Raw genomic sequence first — 19973 nt, forward strand, 5'->3', positions numbered from 1 at the left:
TGTTTGTGTTTGATGCATTAGTGTAATTAAAACTGAAAACATAATTTTGCCACAATTCCCTCAGGTATAATTTAGTGTTAATCCTCCCTCCCATCACTCCCTATCTCACACACGCACGCACGCGCGCACACACACACGTGCACATGCTCATATGATTAAACTGTGCTGATCACCGTTGTTGCTGAATGTGTGTATGTGCCTGCATGTGTCACGTTGTGGGAGTTTCAGGGCAGAGAGGGTGGAGATGGCTGTCAAAGAGGAAATTCATTGATGGATGAAGTCTCTTCAGGTTGAGCTCCTCTGCTGGTTTTTATTCAGGGTCCACTGTAAAAGCCCAACCCCCCTTTTTACTCCACTTGACCATCCATCCAGATGTGATGTGTGGATTAGAAGCTTTTATCACACACACAAACCCTTATTACTGCTATATGGTATGGACACAACCCCCAACATAGACATACACAGTTTTACAAGTTAAGATAAATACACACACACATCTCTCTTTACATCGCCTGTAATCAGGGCCGCATCAACCATTGAAAAATATATGTCCTCAGTAATATTTCTGAGAATATCTGAGAATCTTGGGGGTTTCTGACATAAAGAGGAGTTTATATTCTACACTTACACAAATATTGCACATTCTGGGTTATTTAAAGCTGATTCTGACATTATTAAAGGCTAAATATTTTATTTTGCCTATTAACAATGACATTTAAGTCATACGTGGCAGTGTAAAAGGCGGATTTGAAAAGACATTTAGACCATAATGAATAATAAATGTGGCATATGTCCCTGGCTGTAACTGAAGAAGATGCTAACACACACACACACACACACCAGATAAACTGTCTTTGATTAGTGGAGAGTGATTAAGTACATTTAAGTACTGTACTTAAACACCATTTCGAGGTACTATTTTTCAGCTACTTTATACTTTGTATTCCAAAGGTAAAAATTGCACTTTTTACTCGTTTACATTTATTTGACAGCTCGTTACTAGTTACTTTGCAGATAATAAGATTTTTTTAAGACAAAACGTGGTCATTTTATAGAATATGATGCACTTGTACGGATTAAACTGCCTAGCAGTATATAAAGTAGGTAAACTCAGCTCCACCTAGACCAGCTGAAACATTACAATGCTTCTTACAGTTTATGTAATGTGCTAGTAATAATAACCTAATCATTTCATATGCAATATAATTACTCTGACTGGGACCCTTCTGCTGCATTGTGTGCACATTTAGCTGGTAATACTTTGTAATAATTGTACTTTTATTTAAGATTTTGAATGCAGGACTTTTATTTGTAATGGGATGTTTGTATCAATGGTGGAAGGTAACTGAGTACATATAGTACTCATCTGCTGTATTTAAGTACAATCTTGAGGCAGTTTACTTGATTATTTCCATTTTATTCTACTTTGTCCTTCTACTCCACTACATTCATTTAACAACTGTAGTTACTTGTTACTTTGCAGACCAAGTTATAATATACACAACCTATGAGCTTATAAAATACACAGCATTGCTAGGTTAATTTACCCAATGATATAGCCTATAAGTATGCTACTTTTACTTTTGATAGGCCTACTTTAAGTAGCCTACATTTTACTGCTAATACTTATGTAGTTTTATTTAGCCTACTTAACATTTTGGATGCAGGACCTTTACTTGTAATTGTGCATTTTAACACCGTGGCATTGCCAGTAAGGGATCTGAATACCTCTTCCACTGTTATTTACTCTTCCACAACTGATTATCAGACTATATTTTATGGGCTAATTTAAAACACAGTTTCTCTTGTGCTCCTCGTCCACCACCATGCCTGTGTGTTTCAGACTTATTTATGTTGTTGAACGTCAGTGCAATCCTTGTAGAATAGAAGAATATCGGTGTCGTGGCGTTTTAATTTGTCGATAACAGCACAATTTCCACTAATACCGAGAGACGAGAGGACAACATTTGCCGTTTAAACGCCTCTTTCATTTGAATAATCTTTCATAGGACGTGATTAAAGCTCGGCTGCTCTGACGTAAGCGAGATTGTCCGCGTTAGGTGAGTCTCGCGCAGCCAGCCTTACTTCCCTCCTCTTCCTCTCGCGCACCTCCTGCCTGCCTTCGTGAAAAGACACCGATGAAATCGCTCGCGCTCGCTGTCATCATCATCACCAGCGCCGCCCTGTAGAGAGAGAGAGAGAGAGAGAGGCCCCCCCTCTCCACCTAACAACAACCCCAACCCCGCAGGCTCGAGCACAACGACCCCACCCCCCAGTCCCCTCTGAGTAAGGAGACGGATCGAGAAAGGCACGGAGAAAACACCGTTTCGGGATCGCGGCTCTGTTTTGCCCTCAATCCGGGCCTAATGCTGTAGCAGACAGCGCAGGAGGAGAGCTCGAGCGAGAGACAACGCACTGATTGAGAGTCGGCGAGGGACAGGGCGGACCGGAGAGAAGACGGGATTGCTCATTCGCCTGGAAACATGGGATGTACACTGAGCGCCGAGGAGCGCGCAGCTCTGGACCGGAGCAAGGCCATCGAGAAAAACCTGAAAGAGGACGGGATGGTCGCCGCCAAGGATGTCAAACTGCTTCTGCTCGGTAAGAGAAGAGCCTCTCCGGCCGCGGGGCTGCTGCGCCTCGGCGCGGCACGGCTCGGTTTGCTTGTGGTGGGGCTGCATGGGGCGGAGGTGCTCTCCGTGGTACTGATTTCACTGCCGGCTCTCACTCTGCCTTCCGTTCTTTACAGGCGGCGGCGAGTCCGGCAAGAGCACCATCGTCAAACAGATGAAGTAAGTGTCTTTTTTTTTGTTGTTGTTGCTTATTTATAACCCTCGTCGGCACAGCCAGAGTGAAAGGCCCGAGATTGCGCCTCCCCTATCTGTGCTAAGGCAGGTTGAGCCGCCATGTTTCGAGAGGCCGTAGCCCCGGAGGAGTGCCGGTGACTCGAGCACCTCCTGCAGACCGACAGTGAGGCTGCGGAGGCCGCACCGGTGCGTCCCAGGGCGCTGTTCACTGCCTGGGTGCTGAAATGTAGTTAACGAGGGTTTGACTACAGGGAGTGTGCGACTGGGGGTTATGTGGGTGTTGTTACTCTGTGCGTGTGTGTGTGTGAATTACATTGAGGTCACTACAGCTCCATTAGTGAATACCTCTGCTTTTAATCTTAATGGCTTTAAGTGCCCGATATCGCCGGGAGTACTTTGGCTATAAAGCGGATTTACGCAGAAATATGGCTTCTAAAAACGCATCTAAACCTTCCCCTGTCTAAGCTAAATCACTCTTTGATGTTTTAAATCACTGTTGTTGTTTTCTCTAAACCTCTTAGTTAAGTTTCTAGATGTTTCAGTCCGGAAAAGGCTTCGGTCCATTGCATATTTTGTCTTGTGAAACATCTCTCCCAGTTTTTGTGGGTAGCATTGTGTGTCTCTCTGCCTCCGTCCTGCTCAGCGCATCCCGGCCTGCAGTGCACTGACTGCACCCTCCCTCCCTCCCTCCCTCCTGCCCTCCATGCCCTGCTTCCTCCTCTTCCCTTCACCTCATTACCCTCCCTGTGGTCTCTGGTTCTCCATAACTCACTGCTCTGCCCTGAACACAAGACACTGGACCAAAGAGTGTTTACAAACACGTTTCAGGGTTAGTTTTAGCCTAAGCAGGCAGCAGATGGGTGGGTGGGTTTTACTAAACACTGTGGGTCATAAAGTTTGGAGGGTAAATTTAGTATGCACTGCTGTGATTTGTCCACTCCTCCTCATCATCACATGCTGTGCAGGTTTGTATAATGGTTGAGAGTTTCTTTATATTGTTTGGCCTGGCTGTGGTAGTTTTAGGATTGAAGACATTTTGACCAGAACCGTTTTAAAAACATTACAATGGTCAGAAAATGTAACCCATAGCTGACAAGATGTACACAATGAGGGACGGATTATATGAATTAAACAAGATGCACCTTCATGATGTATGCTAACCATGCTCTCAGCTGCAGCTGCAGAAATGTCAATGGTGTCTATTTTTACACTTTTCTCTTTTCAGAAGCCTGATTGGTCAGTTCAGTTTTCATCAATAACACATACAGAACTTAAATGATTAGTCCATTAAATTAAACATTAATCTATTTTGATCATCTATTAACTGTTATTTGTAATTTTTCAAGCAAAAGTGGCAAAAATTCACTGATTCTGACTTTATTAAATGTGAATATTTACTGGTTTTCTTCGTTCTCTGTGATATTAAGTTGAATATCTTTGAGTTGGACTGTTGGTTGGACAAATTGACAAATTGGTCACCTTGGGCTCTGGGAAATTGTGATGAGCATTTTTAACTACTTTTCAAAATATTTTATAGACAATTAATCCAGAAAATAATCTGCAGATTAATCAATAATGAATAAAAGTGTTAGTTGCAGCCTTAACTGTATATTAATTTGAACTGCTGTCTTTGGCTTGTGAGGCCTGTTCACTTATCATCCCTAATTACATGCATTTTGCACACACTGAACTCACAAAATACAGACTAAAAACGCCTCCTCTTTTATCCCCCTAAAAATGTTTAGCAGAGTTGGTAAACCACAAAGATCCTGAAGCATCTCACGCCTAAACAATAGTCTCAGTTAATTTAGAGCTGAAATTATTTAATTCATCCTGAATTAGTTAATCGATTAGCTGACTGACAGAAAATTAATCTGCAACTATTTTGATGATCGAATAATCATTTTAGTCTTTTTAAAAACAAACAAAAAAACAAACATTTGCCGGTTCCTGCTTCTTAAATGTGAGGATTTGACTTTTCTTTGTCTTACATGAACGTAAATTGAATACATTTGGGTTCTGGACCATTGGTCGGACAAAACAAGGTGTCACCTTGGGCTGTGGAAAATTTAAACATGTGAGCATGTGTAATGGATAGTTTTATGTTTAATGAGCAGATTATAAGGAGTTTAACTGTGTCGTACTAAAGGTAACAGTAGATTCCCGTGTAGTGTGATTGATAAGTGCTTGACTGATTCCACTCCATTGCCCATCATAAATTATAAATGGCTTAAATATCACATTACTGTCCAATTACAGATCACAGACTGAGAATGCGATCAATTCCCATCCCATTATACACTGACACACTTGTGATAGGAAGAAGCGAGAGAGGACTTAAAGATGTATGTGTTTGATGGCAAGACGGCAGGAATCACCTGACACACACAAAGAAAAAGCTCTTATTGTGAAAAGACAATTGTTTATGAACACACGGATATGTGTGACTTTTTCTGTTTAGTCCATGCCTGTGTCTAATATCTGTGTGCACATGCAGGATTATCCATGAAGATGGTTTTTCTGGGGATGACGTGAAGCAATATAAGCCTGTGGTCTACAGCAACACCATCCAGAGCTTGGCAGCCATCCTCCGAGCCATGGACTCACTGGGCATCGAGTTCGGAGACAAGGATAGAAAAGTTAGTCTTACATTTATCCTCCAGCTGAAATGTTCACCTACAGACTACACAGAAACTACACAGAGATTTTATTTATACAACCTTGAAATGTGATAGTGCCAAAGACTGACAAAGACTAAGACTGACTCTTGGAAATATTTGACTTTGTAATTGATTTAGAGTGTTAATTTAAAGAAAACCATTGGGTATAATGTTTCATAATATACCCACAATACCATTACAACAGGTGATAAATAATAAATATACAGATATAATTTTGTTCCTCCTTCCCTGATCTTATGAAATGTGTCCAGGCGGATGCTAAGCTGGTTTGTGATGTGGTCAGTCGTATGGAGGACACAGAGCCGTACTCTGCAGAACTTCTCACTGCTATGAAGCGTGTATGGGCCGATGCCGGGACTCAGGAGTGCTTCAGCCGTGCCCGGGAATACCAACTCAACGACTCTGCTCAATAGTGAGTGGAGCAAAAGGACTATAAGAATCTAATATCTAATATCTATCTATCTATCTATCTATCTATCTATCTATCTATCTATCTATCTATCTATCTATCTATCTATCTATCTATCTATCTATCTATCTATCTATCTATCTATCTATCTATCTATCTATCTATCTATCTATCTATCTATCTATCTATCTATCTATCTATCTATCTATCTATCTATCCATATATATATATATATATAAAGAAGAACCCCTATTTGCAAAAAAAAAACAACCTAAAAACACTGGTCATCTAATCCACATTCTTCTTGATCATTGTCCCTCTATTAATCAGCTACCTGGACTCTCTAGACCGGATCGGGGCAGCAGAATACCAGCCCACAGAGCAGGACATCCTGAGAACCCGAGTGAAGACCACTGGCATTGTCGAAACCCACTTCACCTTCAAAAACCTCCATTTCAGGTAGGATACATTGGAGCCGCTGCAGCATCGTCGCTCACGACGACTTGGCCTTTGTTGATGGCGTTTTGTTTTAAGATTAGGTCAGGGATTATAGCTCTGTGTCTGAACTGACTTCTTGCACTTTTTCCCAGGCTGTTTGACGTGGGAGGTCAGAGGTCAGAGAGGAAGAAGTGGATCCACTGCTTTGAAGATGTGACGGCCATTATCTTCTGCGTTGCTCTGAGCGGATACGACCAGGTGCTCCATGAAGATGAAACAACTGTAAGTGTGACTCGGTTAATTCATTCTGAATCCCTCTGGTGCACAATTCAAGGCTGATATCGGGGCGTCCTGGAGGCTTAGTGGTTAAGATACATATAATATAACCGCAACATCGCCAGTTCGAGTCTGGACGAGGACCTTTGTTGCATTGATATCCTCACTTTGGACCTTTGTCCCTCTCAAATTCCCATCTGCATCTCTACTGTTACTTATCTATTAAAGGCAAAATGCCAGAAAACCTCCCCCCGTCTTAAAGGTCGATATATTTTTCTGCCTTTATTCACTTCACAATTTTCATAGAAATAGTTCAATGAATTGCAAGATTTCAGTGTTTCTCTCTCCACTCAGGTAAAGTCGAACATATTTAGAGCATAAGTTCATAGCCCAATTTGCCTCAGAGGGCTTCACAATCTGTACAACACCCTCTATCCTTAGACGCTTGATTTGAATAAAGGAAAATGTCAAGGGGGAGAAACCCCACAAAGAGCAGGAGAGGAGGGATCCTTCTTTTAGGACAGTGAAACTACCACTGCTACCTCTAATAAACAGTAAAATCCATTTTTAAATTGATTATTATTTTTATAAATAATAAAATAGAAAACCTTTGAAAGATAAACCTATAAAATCATAATTGTTTCCCATCCCTTTGGTAAAGTGGGAAGTTGTTGTGATATATAATTGTTACACTGGCGTAACCTGAGTTATTCTACTCCAGGCACTCTCAATCACTGTAACACGAACCACATAATTATTCTTCATGCAGAACCGCATGCATGAGTCGCTCATGCTCTTTGACTCCATCTGTAACAACAAGTTCTTCATCGACACCTCCATCATCCTCTTCCTCAACAAGAAGGATCTGTTTGCTGAGAAGATCAAGAAGTCACCGCTGACGATCTGCTTTCCAGAATACACAGGTGAGTCCCTGACTTTCATTAGTGAGCAGAGCTACTTCACGAGCAAAGTGATGAGTGTCGGTCCCTCATGCTGTCTGCTCTGTTTCTTCCTTTTGTCTCCAGGTGCTAATACTTACGACGATGCTACTGCATATATTCAGGTTCAGTTTGAGAGTAAGAACCGCTCTCCCAATAAGGAGATCTACTGTCACCTGACCTGTGCCACAGACACAGGAAACATCCAGGTAGTGTTTGATGCCGTCACTGACATCATTATTGCAAACAACCTTAGAGGGTGTGGCTTATACTGAGGCCTGGCCAAGCACAGAGGTTGTCATGAAGAGTATGAGGTGTTAATAATGATAATTTTGATGATACTTAAACACATAAATATGTAATTCTACACGTCCAAATGGACCCAAAGAGCTGCCGTCAGACACCACACTGGATTATTGCCATGATTTGTTCCTTTCCTCTTATTTTGATTTCAATATACAACCCCAGTTTTGTCTCCTAGAAATGTGTTTTTAAGCTGAATGTTTCATGTTTTGTTGATGATTATGTCGACAACTGGTAAGGTCAGAAGCGGCAGCACCAGGGGTATATTCAGCTGGAGCCTTGTTTTGCAAAACTCAGCTCAGAAAATGCAACGCGAGGCGTGTGCAATGTCATTTTTAACCCCAGTGCGGAATACTGTCCCAATCTCTATGTGACATTTTTATGTGCATGTCTCGAGGCATTTATATCTGTACTGAATATAGCCTGTTGTGCTCCGTTTGAAGAGCTGCTGTGTGTATGAAGGTGGAGATGATGATGTTGTTGGGGAGGTGCTGTACTCGTGGCTGAGGGTCATGGTTGGGAAGGAGGCTATTTTAGCTTTCAGACGGGACAAAGCTCCCCTCTCCTTCAGACCCACACATGACTGAGTAGCCTGCAGATCTTTTCCACTCTCTGTTTTCTCTTTTACTTTAAAACATAATGAGAGGATTCTTCTGTTCAGAGTGGCTGCCCATTGCCATTGGCCTCCTGTAGCGTGGGGAAATGCCTATCAGCCAATGATATCTAAGAAAAAAACCCCCATCATATCGGTGCCAACCATCTGAGAATGACACATTCTGGATTAGGATCAGAAATCAAGGTTCATGTTCATACTATCAACTAATATTATTTAAGTAACATAGCTATATAACATTTTATTATCATCAAATGATTTATTTATTTAAGCCTCATGCCCTACATGCCTCCTCCTACCTCCTGAAATCCCGTGCCACATCTTTATTTCCTGACATGAAAAACTGGGGTACACCGATACCTGTCTACAGTTCAGAGGGTAGAAAGCAGCCCTCCAATGACATCTTGTTCTCCGTGTGGTGCTTTACCCTTCGATGTGAATCTGTGTAGAAATAGACAACTGCACGAGGAGAACAATATCATTTGAGGCAGCCTCTGTCTGGGGAGTCGTGGGTTTTTTTAAACCCTCTTCTCCCCTGCTCAGTAAACAGGGACCCCCGTCTGTCACGTTTCTCTTCTCACAGAGAAAAAGTACAGCTCTCCGTTTTCACCTGTGCACCCAGAAATTCAACTTCCCATTTCTGTATACTCTTATCTATCACATATCAGTCCCATATCCTATCTCCATTTTCACCTTAAAAGCACCGTACTGTATATATATTATGATTATACCAGATTTTTTTTTTTTACTGTGAATGTTTTTGTGCTGCATCCCCATCCTATTTGGTAGTTTATTGGTTGCTCTCATGTGGAATGTTTGTGCTGAGCCAATCGAATGTTGTGTTTACATTAAAGCCACACTTTTCCTAACTATTCATGCGTTCGTGGTCTGAGTCTGATTACACTGAAGAAGGTAAGAGGGTTGACAACAAACTGCACGCCGTCCTCTCAGCAAAAGTTTATATACACACTGACCTGCTTTAATCTGTGCAGGGAATTAAGGTTAGACCAGAAAATTAGGCTGAACATTGTCAGAATGGAGCACTTTTTAATGCTTCATTGCCTGGTGAACACAGCTTTTATTTAGTGTCAGAAACACGTATAAAAGATTGGGAACAGGTCTTGCATGGCAATAGGGCAGCACTTTGTGAAATGTGGTGGATGGCAGGGATCAGAGGCGTCGCACAGCGGCTCTCAGTTTATCAGGTTAAAAGTGTTCCATCAGCACAGACAAGGAGCTATTCATATATTGAATGACTAGGCTGGATCAGCTGTCTGACCTGCTTCTGTCAGTTTAATGGGTATGATGTTCATTACTGCTCTGTTTCACCGACAGCCGCAGAGCTCCTCTCCTCAGTCCCAGCGTGTCCTCGTTTCTCAGAGCCAGTTACAGGTTAAAAGGTTGGAACTCCCGGTGTGACACAGTTACACTTTTTAATTACACATTTAAGAGAATATTCTCACATTTTACAGATCATTCATATCAAATATCTCGTAACCACAAACCATGCCGCTAAAAGATGAGCTGTAACTTTGACACAGATGTCAGACATCAGCCGGGTGTGCAACAGAAGGCAGAGCCTGAAATCTCCAGGATGAGCAGCGAGCATTTTTGTTTCCCGGCCATTTTCCCGTGCCCTGCCCGCATCCATTTACAGAAACATGGATTAAACCTGGATTGCGCAGAGCTCTTTAGTGAAAAGCATCACAAGGTAGGTACTACACGGCAATCACTGATAAACCAGCGCACTGGTTTGTGAGTCACAGTCGCAGCCTCTTGATATCTTCACTTCTGAAGTCAATACGCAGCGCTAGAACCTGACGCACCTCCGCCGGGGTCAGCCGCCACGTCAGGGGGCCCGAGTTTGGGCCCCAGTAATCCAAGATCTCCGTTACCTGCAGTACAAAATGGTACACATGAGCCTGTGTAAACCAGAAGGAAGTATTCAGATCCTTTACTTAAGTGTTTTTAACTGAAAGTATCAAAAGTAAAAATACTCATAATGCAGAAAATTGCCCCTGTGAGTATTAAACTATTATAATTTATAATTACTAGATTATTATTGATGCATTAATGTGTAATTAGCATTTTACTGTAGTCAAATTTTTTTTTTAGGGCAGTTTTGCATCTATAGACCCCAAGGCCACCTGGACGCCCAGTTTTACTGTTGTAGTTGGTCGAGGTGGAGCTAAATTAACTGTTTTACATCTTGTCAGTCATTATTTTATAACAATGCATCATATTTTATAAAATCATGATTTGTTTTGTATATAAAATCTTAATCTGTAAAGTAACTAGTAATTAAAGCTGCCAGATAAGTGTAAATGTAGTGGAGTAAAAGTATAAAGTAGCATGAGATGGAATTACTCAAATTTGTATTAATTGTACTTAGTTACATTCAACCACTGGTGTAAATTGCTACAAATGTTAAGACAAAAACACATAAAATTAGCTTTTATACTGATGTATATTTTGTGTATGTGTGTGTAAAACTATCTAAATTACCCGCTCCAGGTTGAGGATGGTGGCCATTTGTGTGAGACGAGCAAACTTGTCCCTGATGGTCCAGGTGGTCACAGTGGTGAGGTACGCCACAAGAGACCGAAGCTCTTTATCAAACTGCAGCCCTCCAAGCTACAACGAAAAGATCAGAAACAGTGAATATAGACTATATGTACAAAGTATAAGCATTTATTTAGAGGTTTCCTCAGAACGCACTGCTCAAAATAGGAAGACGCTATCGTGCCAAGAGTAAGCACCCTTTCCTGCAGGTCTTTCTGAACTCATTAATAAATCATTGCTTGAGGTTTTTCACCACGTGTCAGATCAGATGTGATGTGAAGTGAAGTGATGCACAGGGTGCTCGGCGCCACCTTGGGGCCGAGCCCAGCTCCTCACCCTGCTGAACGAGCATTTGAGGACGGTCTTCTCCATTTCAATAGATATCAAGCTGGTCATCAGGCTGGTCAGGGTGTCATAGATGACAGGGGAGAGGGCCGTCTGGTGAGGAGACAGAGAGAAGTTTAAATAATAAGGGAGAATATATATACATATATTTGTTGTAGCTGAAATTGGAGTTGTAGCTGAAATGTTGCTCAGACAAGATACCTTGAACTCTGCCATGAGCTGCTCCAAGTTAACGATGAGCTGCTGCACCCAGGGATCATTGGCTTCGTAATCATTAAACTCCTCCTGTGAGGAACACCAGCAGTTACAGCGACATGTTTCACGACCTCTGACTTATTTTTGTTCACTATTCTGAGGCCATTACTTCTTCTATGTTGTGTGAGATGGACAGGAAGCTGCTGATCCAGGGTTTGACCTGTGGCTTTATGGCTGTTGTGTTTAACTCAGTCAGGCCCTCCTGTGAAATAAAATCCCATCAGAGTATGAAACTTTTACCACTCAGTGGATACTCTGACCCAAAGAGGCTTATAATACCATGAGTGGGTCTAATTTACACACATTTACAAGACCTCTGATGCATGTTTTGTATTATCCTTGCTATAAAAAATTATTCAAACTGTGGAAGGAGGTTTTCATCCCTCCTGTTTAAAATGACTAGACACAAGTGATTTGAGAAACTATCTCCTTAAAATTTGAGATTATTTAAGTAAAACATTACCAAACCTCAAAAAAGTTGGAATGTACTTCTTTTTCGCCAGTAACTTCATTCTTAAATAAATAAATTAAACACTGTTTCCCTCTGCTGTACCTACTGTTAATAAGTCATTACACAACTCTCTGACACGCATTGATCAATGTATGTGTGTGTCTCCAACCTGTAAGAGATCCTTGAACTTGGTGGACGTGTTGACGAGGTCGGACAAACAGCTTTCAATCTTGGCTTGTTCGCCAGAGCCGGCACCCTGACTGAACAACTTGGAGCAGTCATTCTGCGGGGGGGGTAAAAAACAATTCCAAGCAATGAGGTAATCTATAAATGACAAGATGAATAGACGAGATGCCGAGTGCTAGCACAGATGCAACTTACCTCAAGGTTCCTCTTTAAAGTTGTGATATTCTCACTACACACCTCAACATTATTCAGAGTCACCTGAGATAGAAAGGAAAAAATAAAAGAGTGTGAATGAAGGATTCTTACAGCCGATATAGTTCAGTATGATTCAGTCCTGTTCTTTCATTCTGTCTCTGAAAATATAATCTGCACAAGACTGAGTATTTTGAGCTCTAAGGTCCAACTGGAATATGAACCTTTAAGTGTTTCTTGATTCCAATTAACCTTTTGACAAATGAGTTAAAAGGTTTTTGAAGTAGTGCTTCCTTCGGCTAAGAGCTATTTTAAAAATTAAAGCACTATTTACCTCACTTAAATTAGAGGTTATTCATGCATTCGATTCACTCACTTAAATTACGGCTGCTCGTTTGAAAAAAAAAAAAAAGCCTTTGTCATAGTCTAGCCAACAATTTCTAAGTTACTGCCTGAGAACGCGGAGGGGATGTGTGTGTGTGTGTTTGTCTGTTACCAGAAATGCAGCCTTGGCGTGTTCAGCGCTCTCGATGCCCAGTGTGTTGAACTTGCCCTGCTGTAAGCTGCTCTGCATCAGACTGACCGCACTGCTGACGCCACGCTGGATGTCCTGAAGCGTCGTAGCCGGGAAGCCCTGCCGCAACTTATTATACAACACCTCCCTGACAAGTGAAGAGAGGCAGGAAGGGCCACATTCATGCATGAGACGTGAAGAAGTGTAAAAAAAAAATAATAAAAAAATAGTGAATATGTCAAGTGGAAAGTGGAAGAGTGAGCACCTGAAGTCTGACTCCAGCACAGAGTTAGCGTGGTTGATCATGGCACAGAGGCAGTCGGTGCTGGAGCTGGATAAAGCTCTACTGATGCACTTCTTCACAATGTAGAAACAGTCGTCCACCATGCTGGAGGTCAGCTGACCCTTTTCATATGTATCCATACTAACAGCCTGAGGAGGACAATTCAGTTTATTTAACTAATTTAACTGAATGTTCTGATGAGTAAATTTTACATCTAATGTGGGAAATGCAGTGTTATTTTCCACATGGTTATTTCATCTTATATCTTCTTGGAAAACACGTAAACTTATTTCATAGAACTATTTATTTGCATTAAGCCTCTAAAACATCACAGCATGTGTCTTTTTCTAAACACTTCAATGCTGCAATGAAATATTAAGTACTTAATAAATACTCCAAGAAGCCTAGTCTCTTTATAGAGGCACGGACCATTAACGATGGATGGACACTGTGGCCGTCCTGAGGAACAATTGCTATAATGAAGTCATTCTGTACTGCATGTAGGGTGTGTACATTTTTCTGCATAAAGCCTTGCATGTAATAGGTCAAGTCTGCACACATTAAAGTATGTAACATAGATCACATTCTTGTTGCCACAGCTGAATGTGAATAATACATTTACGATCAAATAACCAATAATTGTTGCGTGACAGACTCAGACACCACGGAGTCTCTCCTGGTGCGTAGAGTAGTTTGCCAAAATAAGCTTCACTCAACGTCCACTGACTTGCTTTTTCTGGACCTTTCAGTCGTATCTCACTGTTATTACATGACCAAAGATTCATACTTAGGTCACGTGATGACAAATGAACAATATCCATGACAACTGAGCAAACTCCATTCACTGATGAAGATTGTGAAATGAGGTTGAAAGCTCTGGAAAAGATAGTTAAAAGAGTACTCCACCAATTTTGCATTGCGCTCTTATTACATTGACACACTCATGATAGACAGTTTAAAAACCCCACCAGAATCGATGCAGCAGAACCAGAGATGTCGTCTTTTTTATTCCACGCATTCTTCTTCCTTGTCAAAATATGGCTCCTGCATCACCCACAATGCAACTCTTAACTGCTGACAGTTTGGTCAGAGATTCGGGTATGTTATGCTAGTAACGGCTAACATTGCCTCGAGCGGCTAGCCTCAAGCAGAAATAAGGAGCCGTCTACAGAGATCTGATAAGCTCACTTCTTTCTAACTCCACACCCCCAGATTTCTTTCATTTTCTAAGTTTTCAGCCCCAACCGACGCTGACTCAAGTTACGTCACTTGAGACAATTTATCACACTTCGCACAGCTCCCTCTTGTGCCACAAAAGGCTTTACCCAACTTTTAATATTGTACTATAAAAACTGAGTAATTTACCTTGTTGACAGACTCTCTCATGTAGTACTCTTCCATTGGAATGTAGTAGCCAATCAGCTCCTGCATCGTCCTGCTCAGCAAGCAGTGTTTCAGTAGCGTCTCCACATTCTGCTGATGCTCTGTTAAAAAAAACCTCATTAATATTTTAGATGGACAGATAGATTTTTAGCTCCACATCTCAAAAGGGCATCTGTGTATGCATCACCACATGTTACTTTAAAACTACCCTGTGTGACGCTCTGAGCATCCCCAACTTCAAAGTCGGCCAGCATGCGACGACGTAAAAAGCGCAGGTAGAGCTCCGCCCTTGCGTTCATCAGGGTTACTTCTGTCAGTACAGGGTCCAGCTCCCTGTTCATGGAAGACAGAGGTATAAACAAAACCAGCATAGAGACACAAACACAGAGAGGAGAGCAGGATGTTGCTGAGACAAACACAAATACTTGGGCTCGATCCTCTCCCCTGGCACGCTCTTCATCATGCTGCTCTGGACAATCTGAAACTACAGGAGGGATACAAGTTCATGTATGTATGCAGTAAAAAAAACAAAACAACAACAGGTCATGCAGTTCAGGTGCACACCTTGTTGTGGTATCCTCTCTGCTGGATGAACTTGTCGACTATTTTCTGGGCCTGTCGGTCACATTCCTGCTGCAGGTGAGTGATGAGTGTGTACAGATGGCCTGGACCGTAATACGTCTCTACTATAGGTTGATGAGTCTCAACAACACGAGCAATACCTGTAAACACGCACCAACACATTAGTGGAGTCCACTCCGAGCAAACAAAGGAAACTGCACACAGACACACAAACACACGCAGAGTATCAGGCCTGCTTTCTCACCTTCCAGCAGCAGCGTCAGAGTGTCTGCAAACACCAGCGGTGCTCTCTTCTCGCCCAGGTCTCCTCCTGTAGCCAAGAGCAGGTTCTCCTCAGCTTTGGAGGCAAGCTGTGTGAGACATAACATATCTATCACTATTTCTGACCAAAATACAAAGACGGCTTATGAGATCTATATTCCTGATCTCATATGATCAACCAATAACATCAGATTAACTCACGGTGCCTTCTCTTTTTGTTTCAGGAGACAGCCGTTATCCACATGGACTTACAGAGTGGGAACATTTTGCTAGTTTATGCATTTAGCTGACACTCTTATACCAAATACAATGAGTGCAACATCAGTTTTAGGAAGTTATTAGTTTCATAGAATTTACAAGCAACAAACAATAAGGAGTGCAAATGTTTTACCAGAGTAACTAATAGGAAGTGTCTCACCCAAGGCTGCATAATTCTCTGATATTTCAATAGAAACTGTTTTTAAAGCTGCATCTGGATCAAGAAACTCCATCTGATCTTCATCACAATACACATTGTGATAGACTTCTAAGGAATATATGTGCCAAAATGATTTTAATCAAGTGCAGCAAAGAAAATAATAAAAATGTAACAACGTAGAACAACATAAAGAAATCCTTTTCTAAAAAAAAAAAAATAAATCCCTGGATCTGCACCATAAGTGTACCAACTGTTCATTGGTCCATGGCCTATCTTTCCACCAAAAGTTAATTTATACAAAAAGCACACACAGGACCAAAAACACAACAGACCTGACTGCAGAGATACTGGCCAAAGCGGGCGAGGCCCTGCTGGTGGAGGCCCAACAGAGGGAAGATCTTGAAAAACCTTTCCACTTGCGCGAGGTCGACTGCTGCTACAGCTTCATCCAGCTTCTCAGCGACGATGACCTTCAGTTTCTGCTCTGCCTCCTGCAGCATTATCAGACTGGCATCCACAGCACTGCCTGTGCAGACATGATGCATTGGAAGTGTTATAGTGAAAGCCTACACATATATTGTATCTATTTTGCAGCTGATTATATTGCTACTTACAGTGCAGAGAGAAAACTACAGTGCAAAACCACAAAATATCTAATAAGATTACAGTACTTCTTCTCTGCAGTGTAAGACTGCATGCTGAGCGATGCACTATGACAGAGAACTAGAGGCCTCGTACTTTCTTCTCCCTGCCTGCTCAGCTCAATAACTGACTGGTCCAGAGAGAGGTATCGATGGATGTGGGCAGCAGCCTGTTCATAATCTTCGTTACGTAGAGCCGTCTGCACACCGTCTGTGCAGAACTTCAGATCGAGGATATCGTCAGCACGCTGGATGACGTTATACAGCCGTGTCTACAAAAATAAAATAAGATATAAGTGAGATAAGCGTCATAGTCTCTATATTCTCTATACTGTGAATATCTGAACACTCCATCCTCTTCGTTTTAAACACTGTACAGCTTTTTTCATTTTAAAACAGATATATTTCACATATTTTTTATTGTAAATTTCTATTTTATATTTAAGATTCTTGACTTACAGTACATGTTTCTTTTTCTTTTCTCTTGCTATGTTTATTTTTACTGTTAAATTCCTTGTATGTGAAAACCCACTTGGCAATAAACCTGATTCTGAAGAGATCAGTGTATGTGATCCAGTACAACATTCCTGTAATAAATACAATCTATAAACAAGTTGAATCAAAACCTCTCACACACTGTCAGTAGCAGTTGAAAATGACAGAGGTGTGTTTGTGTCAACATGCATGTAACCAACAATTATGTGAACCCTGAAAAAGTAAACTCTCTCCTATGAATGAAAAAAGTTAATGAGGTTTGACCACATTACATCCCTGAAAGTACAGAATAAATGCTGTATCTATGATAGATGTAATAAGTTGGTGTATTTACCTTTCCCAGGTCTAGCTGTCTGACTTTGCTGCTGACGTTTTCAGCCAGGCTACAGGTAAATGTGATCATGCCCGACAGCTGACTGGCGTCTCCTCCGATCAACTGTAATTTGGGCCTATAGAGCAGACAGATGGTTTAAAGAACAAAGACTGTGGTGGTTGGAGCTCAAATAAATGATGAAACTTTTGGAACTACACTAATCTTTATAAACTGTACCCCATCCTCTGCAGTGCCAGCATCTTTGTGTGAATGGTCCCCTCCTGCCCCACCAGCCTGTCCAGCTCAGCTTCCACTTCTTTCTGTATTACAGGAGAAAACAGAACATGTAATGAGCAACAAGAATATTCATTTTATTTTGATTTCAGCATCTTATACACAATACACACATACTGTATATCCAGTGTCCCACTGCCTTCATAACTTCTATCAAAACATACATAAATAATTCAAAGAAATCAAATACATTTAATAATTATCTATGCATGTAGATGTGTGATAAATAGAGGGGAGAAGTGTCAAATATTAGAAAATATAGTTTAAGTTTAAGAGAGCGAAGAGATGAATAACCTGTAGCCATTATGACTCCACATCTTTGTAAATTCTGGCTTTTGGAGCCTTAGTTCATACGTTATTTGCTCTATCTAGTAAACTTTTGAGGATTTCTGAACAATAATTCATTCCTTACTTTGGTCATTGTTCTTAATGACACAAAGCATGGATAAAAATAAAAACCCATCACATGGACACGCCATTAGAATTTACTTTGCACAAATGGCCCATGAATTCTCATTTTCTTTGAAGCCACTGTCACATTTCTTCATTTGATGGTGATCTCCTCAGATATACATGCCAATCAGTAAGTCCTATCTTTTAAAAGTTTCAAAAAAACAGATATTCATAATTGATGAACTAAAGCTGAAAAAGAGGTTGTAACGATCTGTGCTGGGCTGTAGAGTGGGTGCAGTCATATCAGTCAGTGCAGATAACATTTCTAGGTCGGAGTGGGGTGTTTGTTTTGTCATCCTCAATAAAAGCGGCACAACATTTAATTATAAAAACTGAATTTTTATCTTAACATGACTGACATACATCCTTGGTGGCAGCAGGGTATACAGTATATCTTCAGGATGGTCTTACAATGATGGGAACAGATCTCAGTCAGATTCAGTTGGTGGTGAGACATTAACTACCAACCAGCTGTCACAAATGTATGGTAAACTTTGTAGAATCAAAATCCCGACAACCAGGACCAATTCTGTGGCCAAAATTCAACATGTCGTGGTATTTAGACAGGTGTTAAAGGTGTGAAGTGTTTTGTACCCTTGCAACTCGGCTGCTACACAGTTACTCGTCTTCCGCCTCGTCTAGAAAATAGTAAACAGTAGCTCTGGCCTAACCTGTAAGGATAAACCATTAGCTTAACTGTTTTTTGTCAATTTAGCCATAATTTAGCTCTTTCCCTCAGTAGTTTTTTGAGCCAGCGACGTCCCGGAAGTTTACGTCGATGACGACAGTGTGTACACGTCAAACAAACTGCCGTTAACGGTCGGTTGTACGGACCTCCTCCACGCAGAGCTGCTGGTAAACTCTCTCCAGGTCCTCCAGCTCCGTCAGGGCTGAGATGGTCTCCATACTCACAGAGGACATCTTTTCGCATCTTTTCGATGCGACGGGTCCGCTGTCAGCCATCTTCCGCCACACACACGCAGGACTCAGGAGTCCACGTCATCGAGCATAGTGTTCCCTGGGTTTAGCCTGTCAGGCAGCGCCTCTTCGCAGGATAAGGTAGTCTACAGAGAAGACACGCTGTCTCCTCGTCTTAAAATTGGGTAAACGTAACCCAAAGCATGACCGTAACTATCTGTAACATAAACCCACACATTATTATGCGTTGGTGGTGGGCTTGCTGTGGCGGAACGGAACACCAGCACTACCTGAGAAGTCATCTCCTGGGTAATAAAACCTGAATTTATTACGCATGCGTTGTATGTGCAGGGATTTAATCCTAGGATGGCAACGGAAGCCATTTATAAGCACTACATGGAAATGAGTTTATTGTGTTAATTAACCCAATTTGCAAAAACCAGTGATCTTGTGCTAAAATAGTACCCTAACTCCGGTTTGCTGGCAGTTCATAATATAATGTAGGAATATGCACTATGCAAGAATCATATAAACTGAAATAACGAAGGTATTCAAACTTGATTTTAGGTCCTTATCATTTCCGTTTATAATGGGTCCTGAAAGACTGAAACATTAGTGATGATTTAATAAAGAAGAGTGTGCGGAAATCTCATTTTCTTCAAAATATTATTTTGCACATCAAAATTTTAATGTCATTACCTACAGTGCTTCTGTAGAATAGATGAACACCTAATACTCCAGTGGGAGTATAAAAAACTAGTTATTACCTAAATTAAAACTGCCTCTCTAAATCTTGGTTTACACTTTTAAATGACCCCTCCCAACATTGTCTTTCATCCTGTTTCAACAAAAAGGTCAAATAATGAAAATATGATGCTCTCAAAATGGCATTTCATTTGGACTTTAAAGAACAACAAGGCCAACTGAGCCTAATTCAGCATACAGGTACGTATCATCCTACC

At 41.3% G+C, this 19973-nt stretch overlaps 2 protein-coding genes across 3 annotated transcripts; one reads left to right on the top strand and one right to left on the bottom strand.

The window, feature by feature from the left end:
- Positions 1 to 2161: 2161 nt before the first annotated feature.
- Positions 2162 to 9337, top strand: gnao1b (guanine nucleotide binding protein (G protein), alpha activating activity polypeptide O, b). The gene is made up of 8 exons (XM_044195021.1): positions 2162 to 2601; positions 2750 to 2792; positions 5305 to 5446; positions 5740 to 5900; positions 6228 to 6356; positions 6488 to 6617; positions 7381 to 7534; positions 7637 to 9337. Exons 1-8 carry the CDS (start codon positions 2484 to 2486, stop codon positions 7822 to 7824), a joined length of 1065 nt encoding a protein of 354 aa, XP_044050956.1. The 5' UTR covers positions 2162 to 2483; the 3' UTR covers positions 7825 to 9337.
- Positions 9338 to 9523: 186 nt separating this feature from the next.
- cog4 (component of oligomeric golgi complex 4) lies at positions 9524 to 19583 on the bottom strand. 2 transcript variants are annotated; one of them, XM_044194971.1, is made up of 19 exons: positions 18928 to 19583; positions 17584 to 17666; positions 17368 to 17482; positions 16636 to 16810; positions 16230 to 16423; positions 15463 to 15568; positions 15201 to 15358; positions 15062 to 15120; positions 14845 to 14969; positions 14619 to 14737; positions 13236 to 13402; positions 12953 to 13118; positions 12460 to 12522; positions 12248 to 12361; positions 11737 to 11829; positions 11574 to 11657; positions 11364 to 11465; positions 10971 to 11099; positions 9524 to 10360 (listed from the first exon to the last, which is right to left on the bottom strand). In XM_044194971.1, the coding sequence occupies exons 1-19, from the start codon at positions 19054 to 19056 to the stop codon at positions 10226 to 10228; spliced, it is 2316 nt and encodes a 771-aa protein (XP_044050906.1). In that variant the 5' UTR covers positions 19057 to 19583; the 3' UTR covers positions 9524 to 10225. The 2 variants fall into 2 exon arrangements, with proteins under 2 accessions (XP_044050906.1, XP_044050916.1); XM_044194981.1 differs by lacking the exon at positions 18928 to 19583 and adding an exon at positions 18688 to 18832.
- Positions 19584 to 19973: the final 390 nt, after the last annotated feature.

Source organism: Siniperca chuatsi, linkage group LG1 (genome assembly GCF_020085105.1).
Source record: "Siniperca chuatsi isolate FFG_IHB_CAS linkage group LG1, ASM2008510v1, whole genome shotgun sequence".
In the NCBI taxonomy this organism is placed as follows: Eukaryota; Metazoa; Chordata; class Actinopteri; order Centrarchiformes; family Sinipercidae; genus Siniperca; species Siniperca chuatsi.